Source organism: Aotus nancymaae, unplaced genomic scaffold, assembly GCF_030222135.1.
Source record: "Aotus nancymaae isolate 86718 unplaced genomic scaffold, 86718_ANA_hifiasm-v0.15.2.pri h1tg000008l, whole genome shotgun sequence".
NCBI classification, from domain to species: domain Eukaryota; kingdom Metazoa; phylum Chordata; class Mammalia; order Primates; family Aotidae; genus Aotus; species Aotus nancymaae.
The window spans coordinates 28,172,572-28,194,141 of record NW_026988419.1 but is presented as its reverse complement, the minus strand read 5'-3'; the positions used below and the strand labels follow the sequence as shown (position 1 = coordinate 28,194,141).

The 21,570-nt window shown below is 37.8% G+C and overlaps 1 protein-coding gene across 3 annotated transcripts in view; it reads left to right on the top strand.

Moving 5' to 3' along the window:
• Positions 1-21,570, top strand: part of PARD3B (par-3 family cell polarity regulator beta) — a 1,134,301-nt gene that overhangs the window by 640,760 nt on the left and 471,971 nt on the right. For all 3 annotated transcript variants that reach the window (XM_064373118.1, XM_012446125.2, XM_064373119.1), the window contains 2 exons: positions 7,435-7,534; positions 15,170-15,285. In XM_064373118.1, coding sequence (XP_064229188.1) covers positions 7,435-7,534; positions 15,170-15,285 — 216 coding nt within the window. The remainder of the gene's footprint in view (positions 1-7,434; positions 7,535-15,169; positions 15,286-21,570) is intronic.

The following is a 21,570-nucleotide window of genomic DNA, read 5'->3' as shown; positions in this document are numbered from 1 at the left end:
GGGAGTAAATAATTTACCCAAGAATGCATATTTGATACATGCAGTCTGGATTCAATTCTTGTCTTCCTGATTTCAGTTTGTCTCCTGAACCACAGCATGGGTCTGACTTACATTGGTCTCTTGAAACACTGGAGTTCTTTCACCTACTGAGAATGCCCATTAGAAGCTGACTTTAGGCCGGGTGCGGTGGCTCACACCTGTAATCTCAGTACTTTGGGAGGCCAAAGTGGGCAGATCACCTAAGGTTGGGAGTTCAAGACCAGGCTAGCCAACACGGCAAAACCCCTTCCCTACTAAAAAGGAATACAAATAATTTGCCAGACTTGAGGGTACATCCCTGTAATCCAGCTACTCAGGAAAAAAAAAAAAGCTGCATTACTTAGTATACAGATACAAAAACACTCAGTATGTCTTTTTTCATCTTAAAGAAATTAAAAGTTTTCTTGACAGGACAAGATTGCCTTTTGAAATCTTAAATTGCAGTAGGAAAAGAGCCTGAGAAAGGAATAGCAAACTTTCTGCAAAATAAAACAGCCTTCTTTCTACCTTGAGATCATGAATGTGGACATTTGTATTAAAATATCTAGCCTTTATATAACTTGATTGGCATTTAATTCTCTAGCAACATGTGACCCAGTGCCTATCTAAGTGTAGAGTTTAATTTCTAGTTACACCAGTGACATCCAAATGAACAGTAAGCACCTTTTGTTTCATTGTTAATATCTATAAAATACAGTTATGTGCCACATAATGACATTTAGGTCAGCAACAGACCGCATATATCATGGTGGTCCCATAAGATTATAATGGAGCCGAAAAATTCCTAATGCTATACTATACTTTTTATTATCATTTTAGAGTACACTTATATATAAAAAAAAAAAAGGGTAGCTGTAAACAGCCTTAGGCAGTTCCTTCAGGAGATATCCAGAAGAAGGCATTGTTATCATAGGAGATGACAGCTCCGTGTCTGTTAGTGCCCCCGAAGACCTTCCAGTAGGACAAGATGTAGAGGTGGAAGACAGTGATATTGATGATCCTGACCCTATCTAGGCCTAGGCTAATGTGTGTTTGTGTCTCAGTTTTTACCAAAAAAGTTTAAAAGGTAAAAAAATATATATATAATAGGAAAAACATATAGAATAAAGATATAAAGAAAAAATATTTTCCTATAGCTGTACAATGTGTTTATGTTTTAAGCTGTTATTACAAAAGATTCAAAAAGTTAAAAAAATAAAATTTATAAAGTAATAAAGTTACTGAGATTAATTTTTTTTTTTTTTTTTTTTTTTTTTTGAGATGGAGTTTCACTCTTGTTACCCAGGCTGGAGTGCAATGGCATGATCTCGGCTCACCACAACCTCCGCCTCCTGGGTTCAGGCAATTCTTCTGCCTCAGCCTCCTGAGTAGCTGGGGTTACAGGCACGCGCCACCATGCCCAGCTAATTTTTTGTATTTTTAGTAGAGACGGGGTTTCACCATGTTGACCAGGATGGTCTCGATCTCTTGACCTCGTGATCCACCCACCTCAGCCTCCCAAAGTGCTGGGATTACAGGTGTGAGCCACCGCGCCCGGCTTAAATATTTTTATAAATTTAGTATAGCCTAAGTACATTGTGTTTGTAATGTCCACAGTAGTGTGCAGTAGCGTCCTAAGCCTTCAAATTTACTTATCCTCACTTACTGACTCACCCAGAGCAACTTCCAGTCCTGCAAGCTCCATTCATGATACATGTCCTATGCAGGTGTACCATTTTTTATCTTTTATACTGTATGTTCACTATAGCTTTTCTGTTTAGATACACAAATACTATTGTGTTATAATTGCCTTTAGTATTCAGTAAATGCTGTACAGGATTGTAGCTTAGGAGCAATACACTATACCATAGAGCTTACGGGGTTAGTGGGCTAATCCTTCTGGGTTTGAGTAAGTACACTATGATGTTGGTATAAGGACAAAATTGCCTAATGATGTTTTTCTCAGAACTTATCCACTTATCCTCACTAAGTGACATACGACTCTTTCATTCTTGAGGTGATACACAATGTAGTTTAAGAAGACATTGAGATACTTAAGTAAATGGAATAATATCTCTGCAAAGAATAGCAAAGGCTAAACTAATGAAAGCATAGAAGTAGTTAAAGTGTAAGGATACACCCAGAAACAAAATTAAATAATATGATCCATTCCAAGCACATGCGAAAAATACAATACAATAATAATTTGCCTTGGAACATCAGTAGAATGTTCAGGCTTAGTGTATGTTCTGTACAAATGGTCCTTTGGGCACAAGTGGCCCCAGACAACCATGGGGAGATTTTGTCTGTTCTTTTCTTTCCAGGACATAGATTTAGGTAGAACAATTTTTAGATCAGTGGAAAAAAAACATGTAAATTAACTATCTACAAGGTTCCTGTTTCTCTTTCTTCCCCACGTCAATTTTCCAAGTTAACATAACAAATTTATCTACTTTAAGAAGCTACTCCATTAAACATTATTTTTTTTCAAAAGTAGAGAAAATGTATTCTTACGTTTTCTTTGTGGATCTGTGCTACAGTACCACATTATAAGTTTTAGTCCTATCAAAACACAGACTCATTACATTTTCATTGTTAGAGGCCAGTAGATGAAATTTTCTTACTTTTTATGTAAACCTGTTGATTTAGAGACCAAAAAGTTACCACAGAATTTGTAAACATGATGCTATAAAAGACTATCATGGCCATCACCTCTTTGTAATATTAATGACATTTTATATTTGGGGAACTATTGGGAGTTCATGAGTTTCAGAACCATGTCAGGTGGTAATAGGCCACTAGTGGCTCCACTGCCACTACCACTTTTTCAAGGACCTTCTTTAGAAAAACAAGATTAACTTGACAAAATGTAATGTTTAGTGAGGAGAGGAATCATTACAGCCAAAACATTGACCTTTTTTTCTTTCCTTTTTCCTTTCCTTTGTATATTTAAAAATCCAATGTTGATATTCTGTGTTCCATTTATTTTTGTAATAATAGTACATACCACCCACAGTTCTTGGTTATTTCATTTTTTTTTATTCCTGTCAAGCTGTTACACAGAGAAAAAGACATTTTTAGAACTAATGTTTGTAGAAATCATAACACCAGAAAATTCACATTTGTATTGAAGAATTGCTAGCAATGCCTGTAGTGAAATAAGTGTGGTGCTTCAAGATGGTAATAGGGACGGAGGTTGTGTCCCAAGGGTTTACTATAAAATCCTATTAAGCATTTGAATGGCAATGAAATGCACCAACACTGTATTTTCTGAGCAATCTTGCTGGCAGATCTTACCCTGGGCCAAGGAATCGCCTTGTGCAGTTTGCCTCTGGTTAGTATTACCTCTCATTTCACTGCACTTGTCTCCCCAATATAGCTCTTCTCCTGCTTCTTCCTTTCAGCTTAAGTGCACTCCTGTCTTAGGCACCCACTGCCCCCCTAGTCTGCCCAGCATCACCCACTGAGTGAGACCTTTCGTCTCCATCTCAAATCAAATACTGTGGTTCTGTGACCTGTCTCAGTGGATCCATATTCCCTGGGATCCTCTGAGACACATCATAAGAGAATTATTTCTAATGTGTATCCCCCTGGGAACCAGTATGTATCTATCCCTCTATAGCATGTAAAGCGCTACCTCTGGAATGGCGATCCAAGATTGAATTATACATTCCAATTTGGTTAATGTTTGTTGGATACCTCCAGTGTGCAGAATACACTATTGAGAGTGCAAAGATGAACGCAATGCTATTATTGTCCTTAAGAACAGTCTGAAACAGGGGTCAAAAAACATTGTCCTTAAGGTGCAAGATAGTAAATAGTTCATGTTTTGGACTATAGGTCTCTGTCACCACTCAACCCTGCCATTGTAGAGCAGAAACACTCATAGGCAATATATAAACAAATTGGCATGGCTGTTCAGTAAAACTTTATTTGCAAAGGCAGGTGCAAGCTGGTTTTGGCCCAGGGCCATAGCGTGCTGACCTCTTGTCTAAAGTCGCGATCTCTTTTACCCATTATTTTCTGATGTGGCCTTGATAGGATAGAGCCCACAAAACAAATAGCAAGAAAAGATGATAATTAAAAAGAAGAGCCATTTGGCCATCAATGAAGTAACGACTAGAGGGTGCCCTGTCGACATTCACAGGCATAGATATATATGAAATAACCATCAAGAAGACTGTACCTCGTACGCTCAATGAAATCCAGAAATAATATTATAGGAGAAAAGAATTCCAGACTTTTACACTGAAACAAGGGCTTAACAAAGGTGTTTGAGTCCCAAGGGAAATGAAAATTCCTTACAGCATATAAATATGTTTAAAAAATGTAACAAGGATAGAGTCAACAAATAAGATACTTTCCTCTACACCTATCACTACTTAAAAATAAAACAAATAAGCAGTTCACATGAGTGTCATAAAAATTAAAGTTAGTGATTGTAATCAGACTTGAAGTAACCAGAGAATAGGCTGTAGAAGACATGGAAAAGGAGAAAGAGGAACACGAGGAGAAAGTTATCTACAGTCTAGTAAAAGAAATAGACATAGATAAATAGATAATAGCTTGATATATAAATAATAAATATATACATAGTTTTTACTAGAACTATAGAGTAATAAATACATACATAGTTCATTGCATAAGTGGCATTTGATAAATGCTATCCAAAAGTTACTTTATGTAATATTAAGTAACAGATAAACCTAAAATGTCACTGGATAGATAAAGACAGTGAAAGTCTATTTCTTGGTCCCATCACTGCCCAACGAGGTTTGGCAGCTGTGCTCCATGCAGTGATTATGGGACCTAGGCTCCTTCCATTGGTGGCTGGGCACCTCGTCACCTGCCTTTCAGGTGATGTAGTTGGGGAAAGGAAGAGAGTGAGGAAGGTACACCCTCTCATAACCATTGAGACTGGGAATGATATTTATCATAGCATTCCATTTGCAAGAACTAGCCTAGGGACAAAGAGATCAGAGCACTGATGTCCAGCTGTATGCCCAGGAAGAGAGGAAGGGCACAAAGAGACACTGGTCTTCTCTGCCGCTGTTATAAAAGTGACAGATCCTTGGCAACAGTGGAGGCTTCATAGGGAAGGTGATATTTGAGGTGGACCTTGGGAGAATGATAGGACTTTGACAGGTAGAGTAGGTTTTGCAGTTATGTAAGCAAAGATACTAAGGCAAGAACACACAGGGTGTGGTCAGAAAATGGTAAGCTAATGTATAATGGGAGATAAAGTTGTTTGCCAGGATCATAGATCTTTATTCCATAAGCAGTGTGTGCATCTGAAGTGATTTTGGGCCACATGTTACTTGATCACAAATATGTTCACCACCACTGTGGAAGATGGACTGAGAGATTGAGGACAGAAGATGAGAGTCAGCAGAAAGGAAGTCATCCCAGTGTGTCCATTGTCCCCAATTTACATGAAAGTCCTTCTGCTCTGTTTCTCTTAGCAAGTCTTGAATGCCTGACTGCTGCCACCACTACCAAATCAATGGGCCCCTAGAGGTGGAGGTGGCGCAGGGGCATAGTGCAGGCTGCCTTTGTGCTCCTTTCCCGTGGTCACCTCCTTAGCAGATCTGCTTCATAGTTCATTCCCAGGGGCGTGTCAGCACTGCTGACAACTACCGCCACAACAGTCGAGTGCCTAGGACAGAGCTTGGACCAATTCCTTGTCCAGCGTATTTATCAGGGTTCTCCCAGAAACAGAAACAGAATGTGTGTGTGTGTGTGTGTGTGTGTGTGTGTGTGTGTGTGTGTGTGAGTGAGAGAGAGAGAGAGAACAGCAGATTGGAATTGGCTTGCATGACCATTGAGACAGGCATATCCCAAGATCTGCAAGGTGAGTCAGCAAGCTGGGGTTGCAGAAGAGTTGATGGTGCAGTTTGAGTCTGAAGGCCTGAGAAGCAGAAAAGCTGATGGTATGGTTTCAGTCTGAAGGCAAACGGGCTTGAGACTCAGGAGGAGCCACTGTTTTCCTTTGAGTCTGTAGACAGGAAAAAGCCAATGTCCCATGTCAAAGTCACTCAGGCAGGAGGAATTCACTGTTATTCAGGAGAGAGAGAGTCTTTTTATTCTATTTATGCCTTTAAGTGATTAGACAAGGCCCACCATGTTAGAGAGGCAGTCTACCAATTTAAATGTGAATCTTGTTTAAAAACACCCTCACAGAAACTCCCAGAATAATATCTAAGTACCCTGTGGCCCAGTGAGGTTGACATATAAAATTAATCATCACATCAACAACGTGGACAAGCCAAAGCAGGTTTTGTCACCAACAGCAGTTCTCAAGGATAGAGAGGTTTGTCTCTTATCCTGTCATTCAGGGACAAATCAGGTACCTGTCTTATCAAATATGTCACTGCAATATATATACAGTAGAATTTACAATCTATGGAATAATAATTTTATGTTTACTTAACAGTTTGCCTTTACAAATCACTGCTTAAGTATAATTTAATTCTCGTATTCCTCCAGTAAAGGTATTCTTGTTGCCACTGTATGGATTTGAAAACTGAGGCTTGGAGAAGTTGAGTAATTTGCCAAGTTCACATAGTGGTAGGGTTGGAAACATGGCAGCCTTGCTCCAAAAACCATACGCTTAGCCAGGATGTTCTGTAATGCTTTCCATACACTAGTGAATATGGTTAGTAATTATGAGCATTGGATGAAATAACATACAGGGCTTAGTACAGTGTCTGCTATACAAGAAGATCTCAATAACCTTACTTGTTATTCGTTGTGGTGATATTAGGGGTACATGTCTATTTTTCCAGTACAGAACAGACTGGAGAAGTATATATTTTTAGTAGGTGGGAAAACCTGGATTTGGATTCCTGTCTTTTCAGTTTAAGGCATTAAACTCAGGTGTCTCCATCATGGCACAGATGGAGAAAAAAAGATAGCACGTGTGTGTCTGTGTGTGTGTGTACCTCCACTATGTCTAAATGGTGAGTGGATATACTATATCTCCTTTTTTAAAAGAAGTTTTTGCTCCTGAAGCAAATGCTTTAATCACCATATAATCCAGAGTATTCACTATAGAGTCTTATTTACAAAAATGATAAAGCATAAAAGAGATGACTTTGTTCATCTTCCACAAATCACAGGTAATGAGTATGTGTTAGCCTTTTGTTGGTGGGAAAAGGTAGTCAAGATGCATGGAGTGGGTTTGCTAGGTGTTGCCAGCAGGTCACTAGTGTAAAAACATATTAGCAGGCTTAGATTTCCTCATACAAGCAGTATTCATTCTCATAAGGATCCTTCAGTTCTGTGTGAGGACTTATTTATTTCAGGGCTGGTTTATGTGTTGGTTAAAACTGTGTCTGAGAGAGAGACTGAAACCAAACCAGGCATCGAATGGTTCTGCTTCCACTTTATACAGCTTCATTTGTTCTTTGTTTATAGACCTATTGCTGCCCAATGACGGATGGGCCGAGAGTGAAGTTCCACCTTCTCCAGCACCACATTCTGCTCTGGAATTGGGCCTCGAAGATTACAGCCACAGGTATTGATAAAATGATATATCGTAAATGTTCCTCGTTATTGTTTTTCTGGGAGAACACAGCAGCCTTATTCAGCAACCTTATTTTAACTCTATTTCTTTCTGGAATGGAAATCTTATAGTATCTATAATTCCTTTCCACCAAAAGCTTCAGTGAAAGTTTCTCATAGCTAATAGCTTAGATTGGGCATATTTTGCCTCCTGGTATTTGTTAAGATTCACCTTAAATTATTAAAATACTTAAGAAAATGGTTGAACTTTCTTTTACAAATTTAAAAACTAGAGTAGTGGAACTCAAAGAAAAGTTACATGGGAAGATATAAAACAAAACTGAGAAAATATAAAGCTTACGGTTTTTATTAGTAATTGGCAAGCCCTAAAGGTATTTTTAAAATAGATGTTCTAAGAAAGTTAATGGAATCTAAAAATTAAAGCAATACCATATATAATCTAAAATATTGAAAAGGGTACCCAATATTATATCCATTCTGTAATAGAAACTAAAAAAAATCAATAATTTTTAGAGTCACACAAGCATGAGAGAGATTTACTAAGCATACATACTGTTTGACTAGGGGAATTCATAGATTTTGTTCTTCTGATGAGTTTTAAAAATCATTAAATTGTCCCTTTGCTATTTTCTGTATTTATTATGGCTGTTAGAAACTGTGTATTTTGTTCCATTCTGTGTCCCATGATAATCCTGTGAAATTTCTTCATTTTTCTTGCAGCAATGCTAGTGTCACTCCTATTATGTTTCTTAATACAGTCTGCTAAAAATAAAGCACCATGCCAAGAGTATAGCTAACTCTGTTAGGTGGAAGCTCACCTATATTTAGCTGTCGCTGATTCTTATACTTTTGAAGTTAGTTATCTTGCTAATTACAGTTTCGTGAACTAGATTGATAATCACAGTAATATTCTAGATCAGTATCTCTAGAGGTTTTATGAAAGAAAATGTGGACCTATTTAATTTTGTCCATTTATTTCCATTACCTGCCTTAATTCTGAATTGAAAATGACAGTTTGGTGGCATAAAAAAGCCATTTAAAACATAATTTCATTTGTTCTACCTTACTGTTTATCCTGTATATATATGCAAAACAGTTGGGGTTGTGCAAAGCTGAATCAGATATAAACCCTGTCTTCAGGAAGCTGGTAGACTGTCAGGTAGACTCATGGGACAACTAGAACATAAGGGTTCCAAGTGATATTTGCCAGAAGGTGTAGATAAAATGCTCTGGGCATCCAAGGCAGAGGAAAATGCCTCCAGATAAAGGAATCAGGGAAAATGCTTTGGGAAAAGTGTCATTTGAGCTGAACCTTAACTCATGAATAGCAGGTGGACATAAGATGAGCCCAGGAGGAAAGGGCATTTGGGGAGGGAAGGAGAGGCAGAAAAGACAGCACAGAGGTGGGAGAGTAAATTGATTTATAAAACTTGGGGGTGATCAGCCAGATGATGAAGCCCAGAATGCAAGAATGAGGTACACAGACCTCATTTGGTAGATAGTAAATCTTATTGGATGGTTTTAGTAGGTACTACACATAATGAAACCTGGGTTTTTGTTTGTTTGTTTTTTGTTTGCTTTTTGAGACAGAATCTTACTTTGTTGCCCAGGATGTAGTGCAGTGGTTGGCTCACTGCAGCCTCCGCCTCCTGGGTTCAAGCCACTATCCTGTCTCAGCCTCCCAAGTAGCTGGGATTACAGACACATGCCACCATGCCCAGCTAATTTTCATAGTTTTAGTAAAGATGGTGTTTCACCATGTTGGCCAGGCTGATCTTGAACTCCTGACCTCGTGATCTGCCTGACTCAGCCTACCAAAGTGTTGGTATTACAGGCATGAGCCACCGCACCTGGCTGAAACATGGGGCTTTTGTGTGTGTGTATAAAATGGATCGGGTGAATGGGAGAGAGTAGATATACCCTGGAAACCAGAGACTCTTTGGATACCTTTTAGGGAAATTGCAGCCAAAGGTATTGAGCATCTGTGGAGGGGAGGCTAGAGAGAAGCACTCAGATGAGAACTCTTCAGGGGAGAGAGGTGGTTCAGAGATTAATTGGGATTTAGCAACTGCCATTTTGGCTTCAAAGTCTCCATGGATTTCTTCCCGTTTCTGCAAAGCCATTCCTTTGTGATTTTGGGAGAGAAAAAAGTTTATATTGGTCCTTGCTGCTGTAAATCTTCATTACATTGATATTAACTAGTAACTTCCGTCTTCTTTTCACTCTCTTCCTCCCTAGTCCCTGTGTTTCGGCCTCTATTCTCACGTTTTTATTAGAATAGCCCTCTTAATCATCAACAGTAATCTCCTTTCATTGGAAAGTATGACATTTTCTTAGATTTTATTCTTCTTTTCCACTCTGCAGTATTTGGTTATTAAGTCATTCATTCACTTACTCATCCATTCAAAAGTGTTTCTGGAGCTCTGAGCCAGACATATAGAAAGAACTCAAATGGATTGGAAAGCATCCCCACCTGCAAGAAATGCAGTGGCCTTTTAAAGAGACAGATACACAGATAATTAGGATGCAGCCAGCTAAGCGTTAGATACAACATGCAATGAGAGCCTAGAGGAAAAAGCTGCTAACTTTGCCTGGAGTTGTCAAGTAAGTTTTCACAGGAGAGTAGTGTTTAAGTAGTTTATTGGAAAACAGAATGAAACTTTCCAGTCAGAGAAGTGGCAGTAAGGGCAATTTAGGTTAGGGAAACCAAGTGATGGGAGAGAAGAACGCAGAGTGTGTTCAGCGTAGCTAAAGTTTGTGATGTCTCAGGGAAGAGTCAATGGGAAGGGCATTGTCTGCCCTGCTCCATGGGTGCCCTGCTTCTGCAGTGAAGTAGCACTGAAGGGCTTTGAGCCTGGAGATGACAGTATCAGGCAGAGCAATTTCAGTAATGGAGGATGGAGGGAATGGCAGAAGCCGCCATAGACAAGGAGGCCTCTTAGACTTGGAACTAGCAAGAGAAGAGCAGGGCCTAGATGGAGAGATCAGAAGCCTGGGTATAGAAGAAAGGACAGAAACATTTTTAAAATAGAAGGAACAAGTCTTAAGCCTTGAAACCCTCCTCCTCCTAGGATCCTGTGACCTGCACCATCCTGCAAGCTGCTGTGTTGCCTAGGTGACCAGCAGCAGCAAGGGTTAGATGTGTGAAACTTGGGATGGAGGAAGGCCTGGAAGGGAGCCAGGAGGGTTGAGCATGAGAGGTTCTCCTGCCTTCTGCCTTTCAAAAAAAAAATGTAAAATCCCTCTCAAAGGAAAAAAGGGTGTTGGAGGGGTGAGGCTATTCTTGTAAAACAGAAAACTAGTATTGCATGAGGAATGAAAATTTGATCAAACTTAATGCCTGTACGAAATGAAATCAGGAAATTGCTGAACCTATTTTTACTATTATGCAATGATTATTACAGGAAAGTTTATAATATGTGGGTCTAAGTAATAAATAAATAAACATAAAGAAAATATATTTACTGTGAGGTCTCAGGCAGAGTTGAAACCAAATCAGCAGCAGATAGAATATATGGAATATTATTAACAGTTTAGACAACATCTGGTTATTTCCCACGTTCATATTCTCTTTCTCTGTCTCTCCCTGTCTGTTTCTTCACACACGTACCCGAATCTACTCTCACTCATACTAGCCAATTGTTGGAGTCCATCTATGGACACCTGAGACTTCAGACATCATGGTTTTCTGCATCCCTCTCAAAATCTTCATCCTGTGCTTTTCACCTCAGACAGTTCTTGAACATTCATTGTTGACTCCTATACGTCTTTCACATTCCTGGTTTGTCACATGGTCAGGACACTGCCTTATGTTTCATGCTACCCTTATTTATTCATTAGGCAGCATAATTTGACTTTGAGTATCATTTCTGTTTGGTAGATTCCCTGGTTGTTCATGATGAAAACACGGCCTTTATCTAAGACATGTCTTTGGCCTGCTGTCACCTTCCAGCTTCCCACAGCCTCTACTGCAGCCCACTCAGCCATGAGCACATGCTAACTCCCTTCAAAATTAAAATGTTGTATTTTATAGTTAATCATTGTGTCACCCTCTTTATCCAAATACTCGAGATATGTAGCATAAAATTGCAAACGATTTTCCTAGTCTAACTTACATGTCTAAAATATTTTCACATGAACTAACTCAGTACTGCACTCACTCATTATTCTGGTGCACTGTATGCTCACATTGGCTCTAATCCTATGATGACTTATATTACACTCACTTACCTCTTTAATATCTGTCAATCTGATATCAGCCTTATTTTGCTTTATTTCCATTTTGTACTGTAGCAAAGGGAGCCCTTTTATGAAAGGTGTTCGAAGTGTACACTTGGTCACAATCAAAATGATGGTAACGTGTAGTATATATATATAGAGAGATAGGTGTATAAGTGTCTCATGAGCAATTTAAAGGACATAATCAGATGTGCACATAAGACCATTTGTTTCATTCATATGTACAGTGCAGCCTTTTATTTATTTGATCATTCTTGATTATATGCCAACATTTGTATAAAAATTCACTTTATTAGACAGATCCTAGCTGGGATGTTACTGCATCAAGTGTCATTGCCACCTTTTTAAATGAGGATTGCGATCATTGCTACCCAAGAGTCTGGGAAAATTTGAGTTCTTATTCCTAATGTGTGAATTAATGCCTGGTTTAAGAGGATAGTCTAAGACAATGAGTTAGGTTCACCAACACATTGTTCAGTTGGGTAGATCCTCTGTCTGCCTTGAGCAGAGCACTTTAAATGCAATCTGATCTATGTTTTAATGAGGATTATTCACGTGGGTCCTACACCTCCTCCCTGGAGGCTTTCAGCAGAATGTACAGCATCTGCTTTGATTAAGTATTTACTTTTCTATTATTGCACGATGTACACCACTGTATTGACAGTAAAAACAAACCTAAAATGTAAGCCACTTATAGAAGGTGAGCAAGTCTGCACTGAAAGTGAAAGACTTGATTTTTGCGGATTCAGGATCAGCAACCACCGGTGTCCCAGGCTGGCCACCATCTCAGCCAGAGCTTATGGCTCTGGTCCCAGCTTTGCCCCTAGCCAGCTGTGTGACCCTGGAACGCCAACCCTCCTCTTTGAGCCTCAGGATCTTATCTAAGAGATGAGATGACCTTTAGTCCCTTCCGGCTCTTAAACTTTTTGATTCTATGAAGGCCATGAGTGTTTCTGACACTAAACCCACATCATCACAATAGATCAAAGGATGGAAAACTTAAATACAAAGAAAGGTCGAATAACACATCTAAAGGCAAGTGCTTCCAAAACACCAAGACCCAGAGGAAAGCTCATGTTTGCAGAAGTATCTCAGAATTCTTCTTTAAAATGGGCTGAAAAAATGAAAGCATTGGTATTAGGTCAGGCTAGTGTCAGTAACATTAAGTGGGTCCAGGATTTTTGTTCGCAATTGGCATATTTTGTCATTACTAGATACTATATCTAATACACTTTCTATGTCAATGGCTTCATGTACTGGGAATGTACCCAGACACCAGGAAGGAAACCGAAAAAAAGTTACACAATTCCAAGGGAAGGTTTAAACTACTTGAGACATCTTTTCATTGGCAAGTGCCTTTGACCCTCATTCAAAAACCACACTAACTTACAGAAGTAAAGAAAAGGATTATTAATAGCTCAGGTTGATCAGCTCTGACTGTGTGCTAGGTACTTTTCTCAATATGAAACATAGTTTACATATCTTTAAAAAACTTTAAAGATTACTAAATTGTATTCCTATCCATTTGATGGATGAGGAAACTGAGGCCACCCACCCTGACATTTTCCTACAGGGGTCAGTCTCCTAACCATCATACCACGTTGCCCTTCTAAATAGCAGGAGAAAGGGCTCCTGGTCACAGACCTACTGAGAGTCTGACAAAAGCAGAGCTGTCAAAGAAACTGTAAAAAGCAGAGATAATGGGAAAAATCTCAGAAACTTACAGTCTTTTGGGAAGCAAAAGTAGGTCAATTTATTTATCTGCTTATTTGTTAACTAATGTATCTGTTTCTGTAGCACGCACTCTGTACCAGACACTAATGTCCTTACTTTATGAGTCTTCACTCATTCTATTCTCTCCACAACTGTATGAGGTAGAGAATGTAACTTTACTCATTTTATACATAAGGAAATTGAAGCCCAAAGAGGTCCAGTAACTGTCTTAGGTGACACAACTAGTAAGTACTGGAGCCAAGATTTACAGCGCGGCAGACCTGCTCTGGCAGCCAGGCTCTTGAGCACATTGCTGTGCTGGTGTCACAAGTATTTCCTTTTTGGGGGCAGGTGGGGGAGGTGAGGTCTGCCTCTGTCACCCAAGCTGGAGTGCAGAGGTGCAATCTTAGTTCACTGCAGCCTCAAACTCCTAGACTCAAGTGATCCTCCAGCCTTAGCCTCCCGAGTAACTGGGACTTGCCACCACACCTGGCTGACTGAGTGCTTTCTTAATCTACCCACTGCATTATAAAAATGAGGTTCATTTATTCATTTAGCAATACTATTATTGCTACATACTAATTTTAATATTGCTCGAAAGCGGTATTGAATATGCAGGGTTGACGAGTTTCAAGAAAAGATTAAACTTATTTTGGTATTTTAGGTCGAAATTGTCCTGTACATTTTAGAAGGATTCTCATTCAAAACAGTTATTTTTGCTATTGTTTTATTGCTTATAGTCTCAAACTCCAACTGTTTGAAAAACTCAACATTAATACTTTCAGATTTGGAAGGATACATGATTTGGGTTTTCACTATATTCGAGATTAAGATAGCGATTATGATGAGATGAGCCACCATGTTTACTTTCCAAACAGATGAGAGTGCCAAGGGGAGAAAAGGGCTATATATTTGTATTAAAATTATATAAATATAATTTATTTCTAGAACAAGAAATAAGTCATTCCCTATAAGTCTCTTATATATTACCCTCTATCCTCAAGTGAAATAAAATATTCAGCAGAAAGGAAGTTCTTTGAGAGTGACTGTAAGTACAAAGAAAACCTGTAATGGGCATTTGATGTTTCTTGTGTCTAAATTGTCACAATTTCCTGTTATTTCCTGTTGGCACTTTTGATGAGCAGATTATCTGCTCCATGTTAACATTAGTTTTAGAAAAAAGATCTAAATAAAGTAGAAAACCAAACTTCTACAACCATCAGTCATTCAACGGGATGGTTTTCTGTAAAGGATACAACGCTTTCACTTGTTTTTAAAGGAAAGGCATAGCTGAGCCCACAGAAATCCCTTAACCTGCTTGTGGGCTCTGCTAATATCTGGTGACGGCTTTGAAGTGCTAGTGTTTTCCGGGCTCTCTTTACCCACTTAAAGTTAGATAGTGTACGGCAGGATCCCAGTTAGCAGAAATCAGTAAAGAGTAAAACACGATATTACCCAGGTAATATTTTATTTAAATTGTACGGTGTGATAAAGTACACAAAAACAGAGTTGCTACATCTCATAAAAGAAACCTGAGATTTAAGAATTAGTTTAAAATATGTGGTAAGGAGCTGCACAGAGTGATGAGTGGCTATGTTCGAAATGAGAACTGCTTCCTCATTTTTTAAAAGATTTTATTCTAAACCTAAATACAACATATGGCTTCCTTCCACAGCTCTGGGGTGGATTCAGCAGTATATTTTCCAGATCAGCACATCAACTTCAGATCTGTGACACCGGCCAGGGAGCCTGAATCAATTAATTTGAAAGCCTCGAAGAGCATGGACCTTGGTAAGCAAGGGTGAGGTGACATCCAGGTCAGCTCTCCAGCCTCAGCCCATCTATCTTCCCAAATGTCCTGGTTTTGTTTCTTCAACTCAAACTTCGGGGAACAAGGTCTGCAGAAGCCTGAAGGAAGGGATAATGACCATTCCACCTTCCTGTCTCTTCACACATTTAATTGTAATTACCCACCTTGTAAAACAAAGAGGAGTGATTTATTTTTACAGAATGATCTATAAATGATCCTCCCATTATAGATCACAAAAATATGATTTCTTTTGGAGGATCTGAATTCCAAAAGCGTCTTTTACTCCTCTGTCTGCCTTTGCGTCTGCACTCTCGCTTCTGCCAGTGCATTTCCACTCTGTGCAGGCATACCTGTTGCAAAGCCTGGGACGATCATGTGGTCCAAAGCATCCTTTGCCTTGGGCCTTCACATCCTTCTATTCTGCTCCATGAGAGATGGATAGGGATGGCAGCAGTGCAGAAGATTCAGCTTTTTAAATGCTTACCCTCAAATCCTGTGACACTAGAGGGACAAAGGATCTCTTGGGCTTGTGGGTTTGCCACACTGAGGGTGTCAAGGTACCCTGGGTCCATGTCTGAACCACCTCATTGAGGTTCAGAGCACCACAGCGAACTTGTAGGTGACTGGTGGGTGCCAGGGCAGAGCAAGGGCCCTGTCAGCTGTGTTCTACAAGCCTTGGGACATATCAGATACCCTAGAGTATCACTGCCCTCCCATGGGCTGTTAGAGAGAAGCCTGTTAGAGAAAAGTACGGGTACAAAATACATTCTCAGCAAAATATCTCTTGCCTCATGAATGCTTGGAAGCCAAGCTTTGCAATTGTTTTTTCTCGAGGCATATTATATATTTCATCAGTAACAATGAGAAAATAGAATAATCAAAAGTGCGTGCTCCACCAAACTATATATAGTGCTTATCTGTTACTTATTTACTGGAGTTCAGGAAAATGCTCAATCATGATGAAACAAGAGAAATTGATTCTATTTTGTATAAATTAACTAAATCACTAGGATGCATTTGCTGTAATCGCCTATAGTGAGAGACAGATAGAAACCTTAACTAGGAAGCTGTTTTGAACGCTGGTCAGAAAGGGTATTTTCTCAAGCGTGAAACTTTGACAAACTAAAGGAATAATTTGTGACAGCGACACAGGTTATTACTAATAATTTAAGGAGCAGTTCATTTTTATAGAGTGTCGGATAAACATTTCCTGTTCTGTCTTCCCAATTTCTCTGTAAAGAAGATGAATGGATCAAAACTGCTCTTATTTTTGAGGAGAGAAATATATTACTGTTTTATCATTTAATTAACACAGATGCTATTATGGTTCTAAAAAGAAAAAAAAAGCACTCATTTTAAATTAAGACAGAAAAAATATTATGAAATCTGTAAATGATATAGCCTAAGGCATGCCCAGAATCAGTATTTTTGCTTACATTTTATTTTATTTTATTTAAATTTTTAGACGGAATCTCACTCTGTTACCCAGGATGGAGTGCAGTGGCGTGATCTTGGCTCACTGCAACCTCCACCTCCTGGGTTCAAGCAATTCTCATGCCTCAGCTGCTGGAGTAGCTGGGATTGCAAGCATCTGTCACCAAGCCCGGCTATTTTTTTTTTTTTTTTTTTTTGTATTTTTAATAGAGACAGGGTTTCACCATGTTGGTCAGGCTGGTCTCGAATTCCTGACCTCAACTGATCTGCCTGCTTTGGCCTCCCAAAGTGCTAGGATTATAGGTGTAATCCACTGTGCCTAGCTGTTTTGTTTATATTTATTACCAAAAACTGTTTTTGAGTTTTCTCTTCTAAACTGAAATAGTCTTTGCAAGATATATGAAGTAGCGGTCATTCTTTGCATTTTTTATACGTATGCCATAAATGACAACAATAACAGTAAGGTCTGTTCACTTTACAGTATTGGTCAGGTTATGAGCTGTTTTCTTCAGGACCCTAGTACCAAACTAAAAGCATTGGCTAAAATGCACCATACAGTGGAAATAACAACTTGCTGTAAAAGCAAATTTCAAGTAATTATCAAAGTTTGGTCCTTTGCAGGAAGTAGCAGGCTAAAGCCAGCAGTCTTGCAGAAGGCCCTGAGCATCAGCATTCTGGGACCATTCTGATCCCTTCTTCCCGGAACAATCAGGGAGCCTAGCAAGTATGTTAACTTTCTCAATGTGAAATTCACTTAGGTAGTACCCCAATGGTAAACATTTGAAAGTGTCTTTTCTGTTTAATTAGGAAAATAGGCTATTATCTATAGTTTCATATCACTATATATAAATATATAGCACTAGGCCAGTGCAAAAAATTAATTTATTTGCTCAAAAGGTAGGTGACTATGTTTATAGGAATAATACTAGCAAGATCTTGATTCTTTAAAATGTTTTAACCTTCTTTAAAACATTTTAACAAGTAAAACATTTAGGTTGAATACCAAGTTTGTGCGATCTATTTTTGACCTGGAAAACTAGCGTTTTCATATGGTTCAAAATAAAAAAGATAGAACCTTCTATTTGTTGCATAATTAATTTAGGTTGGCTATTTGTCACTTTATAAACTGTAGGAATCTTCAAAGGCTGATGGGCCCTATGAGCACCTTTGTTTTTGTTTCATATTTGCTACTGAGGCCAAGGTAGTGTTTTCACTTGCATGTTAATGAGTCATTGTTCATCTACTCAAGCTATTTTAAAGGTCAGCAGCTTCCGTTTACTTATGTTCACTTATGTTTTCAAAGACAAACAATTCCGATTAAGAAAATTAAAGCCTCCTTATTCTCATCTCTTTTACCTATTCACCAGACACATAATTTAAAATGTGAATCCTCCACCGGGCACAGTGTCTCGTGCCTGTAATCGCAGCACTTTGGGAGTCTGAGGCGGGTGGATCACAAGGTCAGGAGATCAAGACCATCCTGGCTAACATGGTAAAACCCTGTCTCTACTAAAAATACAAAAAATTAGCTGGGTGTGGTGGCACACACCTTTAGTCCCATCTACTTGGGAGGCTGAGGCAGGAGAATCACTTGAACCCCGGGAAGCAAGGTTGCAGTGAGCCAAGATCACACTACTATTCTGCAGCCTGGGAAATAGAGGGAGACTCTGTCTCAAAAAAAAAAAAAAAAAAAAAAAAAAAATTATCCTGGAAAGCATCTATGTATCTACATCACATATGGTTTCTTTATAATAGTTGCATTGTGTTACATTCATTCATCCTCATTTATAGTTTTACTTTTCTCTTCCCCTTCTGATGGCGTGTGGACTTAATTTACAGTTCTTTTGTGGTTGTTTGGTGGGTTTTTGAGTCCTTTGTGTTTGAGATTTTGCAATTTGTTTATTTATAGCCTTTGCCAATGTTATTTGTTAATTTTTTCCCCTTTCATTTATAAAATATTATTACATGGAATTCAAGAGATTTTTTTGCAACCCATTATTTGTCTTTTTAGATTGTGATATTTCTTATAAAAAATGTTTCAGTCTTGTCAAATGTTTTCATCATTTCTTATGTTATATTTGAGTTATATGTTTTATTTGAGTTATATGTTTATCTCATTTATTTTCTTCTGGTACTTTTAGAGGCTTTTTAAAAGAAAGTATTTAGCAATCTATCATGTATTTTTATCCATGGAGTATGACATGGAACAATTTTCTCACGTAAATAGGCAAATTATTAATAATATTTATTGACTTCTCCATTCTTTCCCTATTAATTTGAAATTCAGTCAAATTGAATACTAAATTCCCATACAAACATAGATGAGTGGGTTTCTAGACATGCTATTATGTTGATATATTAGTCCATCCCATGTCAACATCACTCTGTTTAAATTATCATGCTATTACTTTGTATTTTGATAACTTACAGGATAACCTTTCTCTAATTTTTCTTCCTTTGTAAAATTACTTTGGCTCTTCATATGAACTCATTCTCCTGCATGAACTATAGAATCAGCTATTGAAAATGAGTTTAAAGATGAAAAAGGAATGCTTCCACTGTGGGGTGTGTGTGTGTTTATGTGTGTGTGTGTGAGAGAGAGAGAGAGAGAGGACAGAGAGAGACAGAGAGAAAAGAGCGCACATTAATTATAATATTTGCTGTTGGTTCCTGATGGAAACATTTTATAAAGCTACTTAAGTTTCTTTGTATTCCTGACTTCCTAAAAGTTTTTTTGATTAGTTCATTTATTTTTTTAATGAGGAATGGATGTTTAATTTTATTAAGTGATTTTAAAGACCTTACTGGCTGCTAATGTGGATTTTGTTCTTTATTCTATTAATAAAACAAAGGTGAGTTAATTGGTAGATTGCCCAATATTAAATATTGGATTCTTTTTCAATGACTCTAAATTTTTCTCTTTACTTGAAAAAATGTTTATTGATTAACTACAGATATGTATATTAAACACTTCTCAAGATGGGTAACATGTTATATGCTCTAAAATGTAGGTGTACAACTCTGATTACAATTTTATTCAATTCCTATATATGCGTTATAGTAATTAATTGGCTATATGTACACATTATAGATATAATGTTCATCTATACATCAAAGATATAGTGTATATACAGATATAGATATATATACAGCTATAGATATATATAGATATAATGTATATATTAGCCCTTTTGAGGATACTTTGCCTAGGGATTTTGTGAATACTTTTACTGGCATGCATGTGGTCACATTTAAGTCAGCTCAGAAATGATTAAAATGGTGAATAAAAGGAAATTTGTTTTTAAATAACTGCATGTAGCCATGCTAATTCAAAGAGGTTAGGGTGTCACTTAAGAGACTGGGTGGATACTTCTGGGTTTTGGAGAAAATCAATCTCTTCCTGCTAATTGTAGACTTTTCTCTATTTATTTAAATTACCAGAATTACTGTGTTCAGTCTGGACCCCTTTAATTTGTTCATAATTGGGCTTGTGTGGGTGTTGAGTTGGAAGCTCTCAGGAGCTGAATAACACAGCTGCCTCTTTGGCCTTTGGCATAGGGTTTTCCCCCAAAGAGCTGCCCTTGTTGGCAGTATGCCAGGGAGTTACATTCAAAGACTTTTTGATGAGGCATAAAAATCTTTAATTTCCAGGCTTGGTGTTTTATGACCCCATAATACTGTTTGAGAATTAGTCTGAATTATTCAAGGGATACCACTTCAGTATGTTGGCCCCTTTGTTGACCTACTCTGTAGCCCCATTCAGAGTTAAGTTGAAAATGCTGTTTTGCACAAGAAACTTTTTTTAGAGTTTTCTCTCCTGTTTCAAATTGGCCTCCCACTCCCATTTCAGACGGGTGTTCTATAACACAGTTAGGAGAAGGCTAAGGGCAGTGCAGATGGAAGATGCTGGCCAGCTGTCCTCTTGTTCAATGAGAGGAAATGAGCTTAAAGTGATGCATGAGGCATTCAGACGAAATTTTAGGAAGTTTCCTGACAATGAAGATTGTTAACATTCTACGTCTCATAGTCTTTTTAGAAAGAGCATGTGTCCCAAATAACTCTCCCTAAAATCAAGACGATAAATAGATTGGCTGATTTTCTTTCAAGATTTGTGATTCAGCAGTTTTATTTTCTGTTAGTTACTTGCTCTAATTTGTTTCAGTTAGGAAATGTTTTTAGACACCCCCAACTGAAGTAATTTATAAGACAACTGAGTTCTCACAATACAAAGGTAAATATTTGAGATACATTTTCAGTATAAACCTTTTATACATGTCAGATATTCCTCTCTAGTACATTCTATTATCAGCTCAAAGATGAGCACGAAAAAAGTTAATCCCATTCCACTGCTCTAATACTTTCTTTTTAAGATCATATTTATATGGTAAGGTATTTCTATATGAATTATTGATAATAAAGACTGAATACATAGGATAATTTTTATAAAATTGTATATTCTAATAAGTGTGATGCTTGTTTGTATATATTATTAATATATATATTTTACTATTTTTATATCCCTGGATTTCTTTTATTGTCCACCAGTAAGTAGTACCTCTGAATATAGTAAAAGCTGAATTGGGTATTACTGTTTTGGATACAACTTTGAATTTAAAGAAAAGAACCTGTGTTGTAAAGAAAAATTAATGGTAATACTGTAATAAAGTGTCTATTTACTTTTTATAATAGTCAAGGAAGTATACAAAGATGAAGTCAGCTATATGCTCTAAGCTTTAGTAAGTCAAAGTAAAGGAATTATAGAGAATGTTATTCATTAAGTAAATGTTTATTAAGTGCCTACTGTGTACTAGGAAGTACATTAAACACTGGGG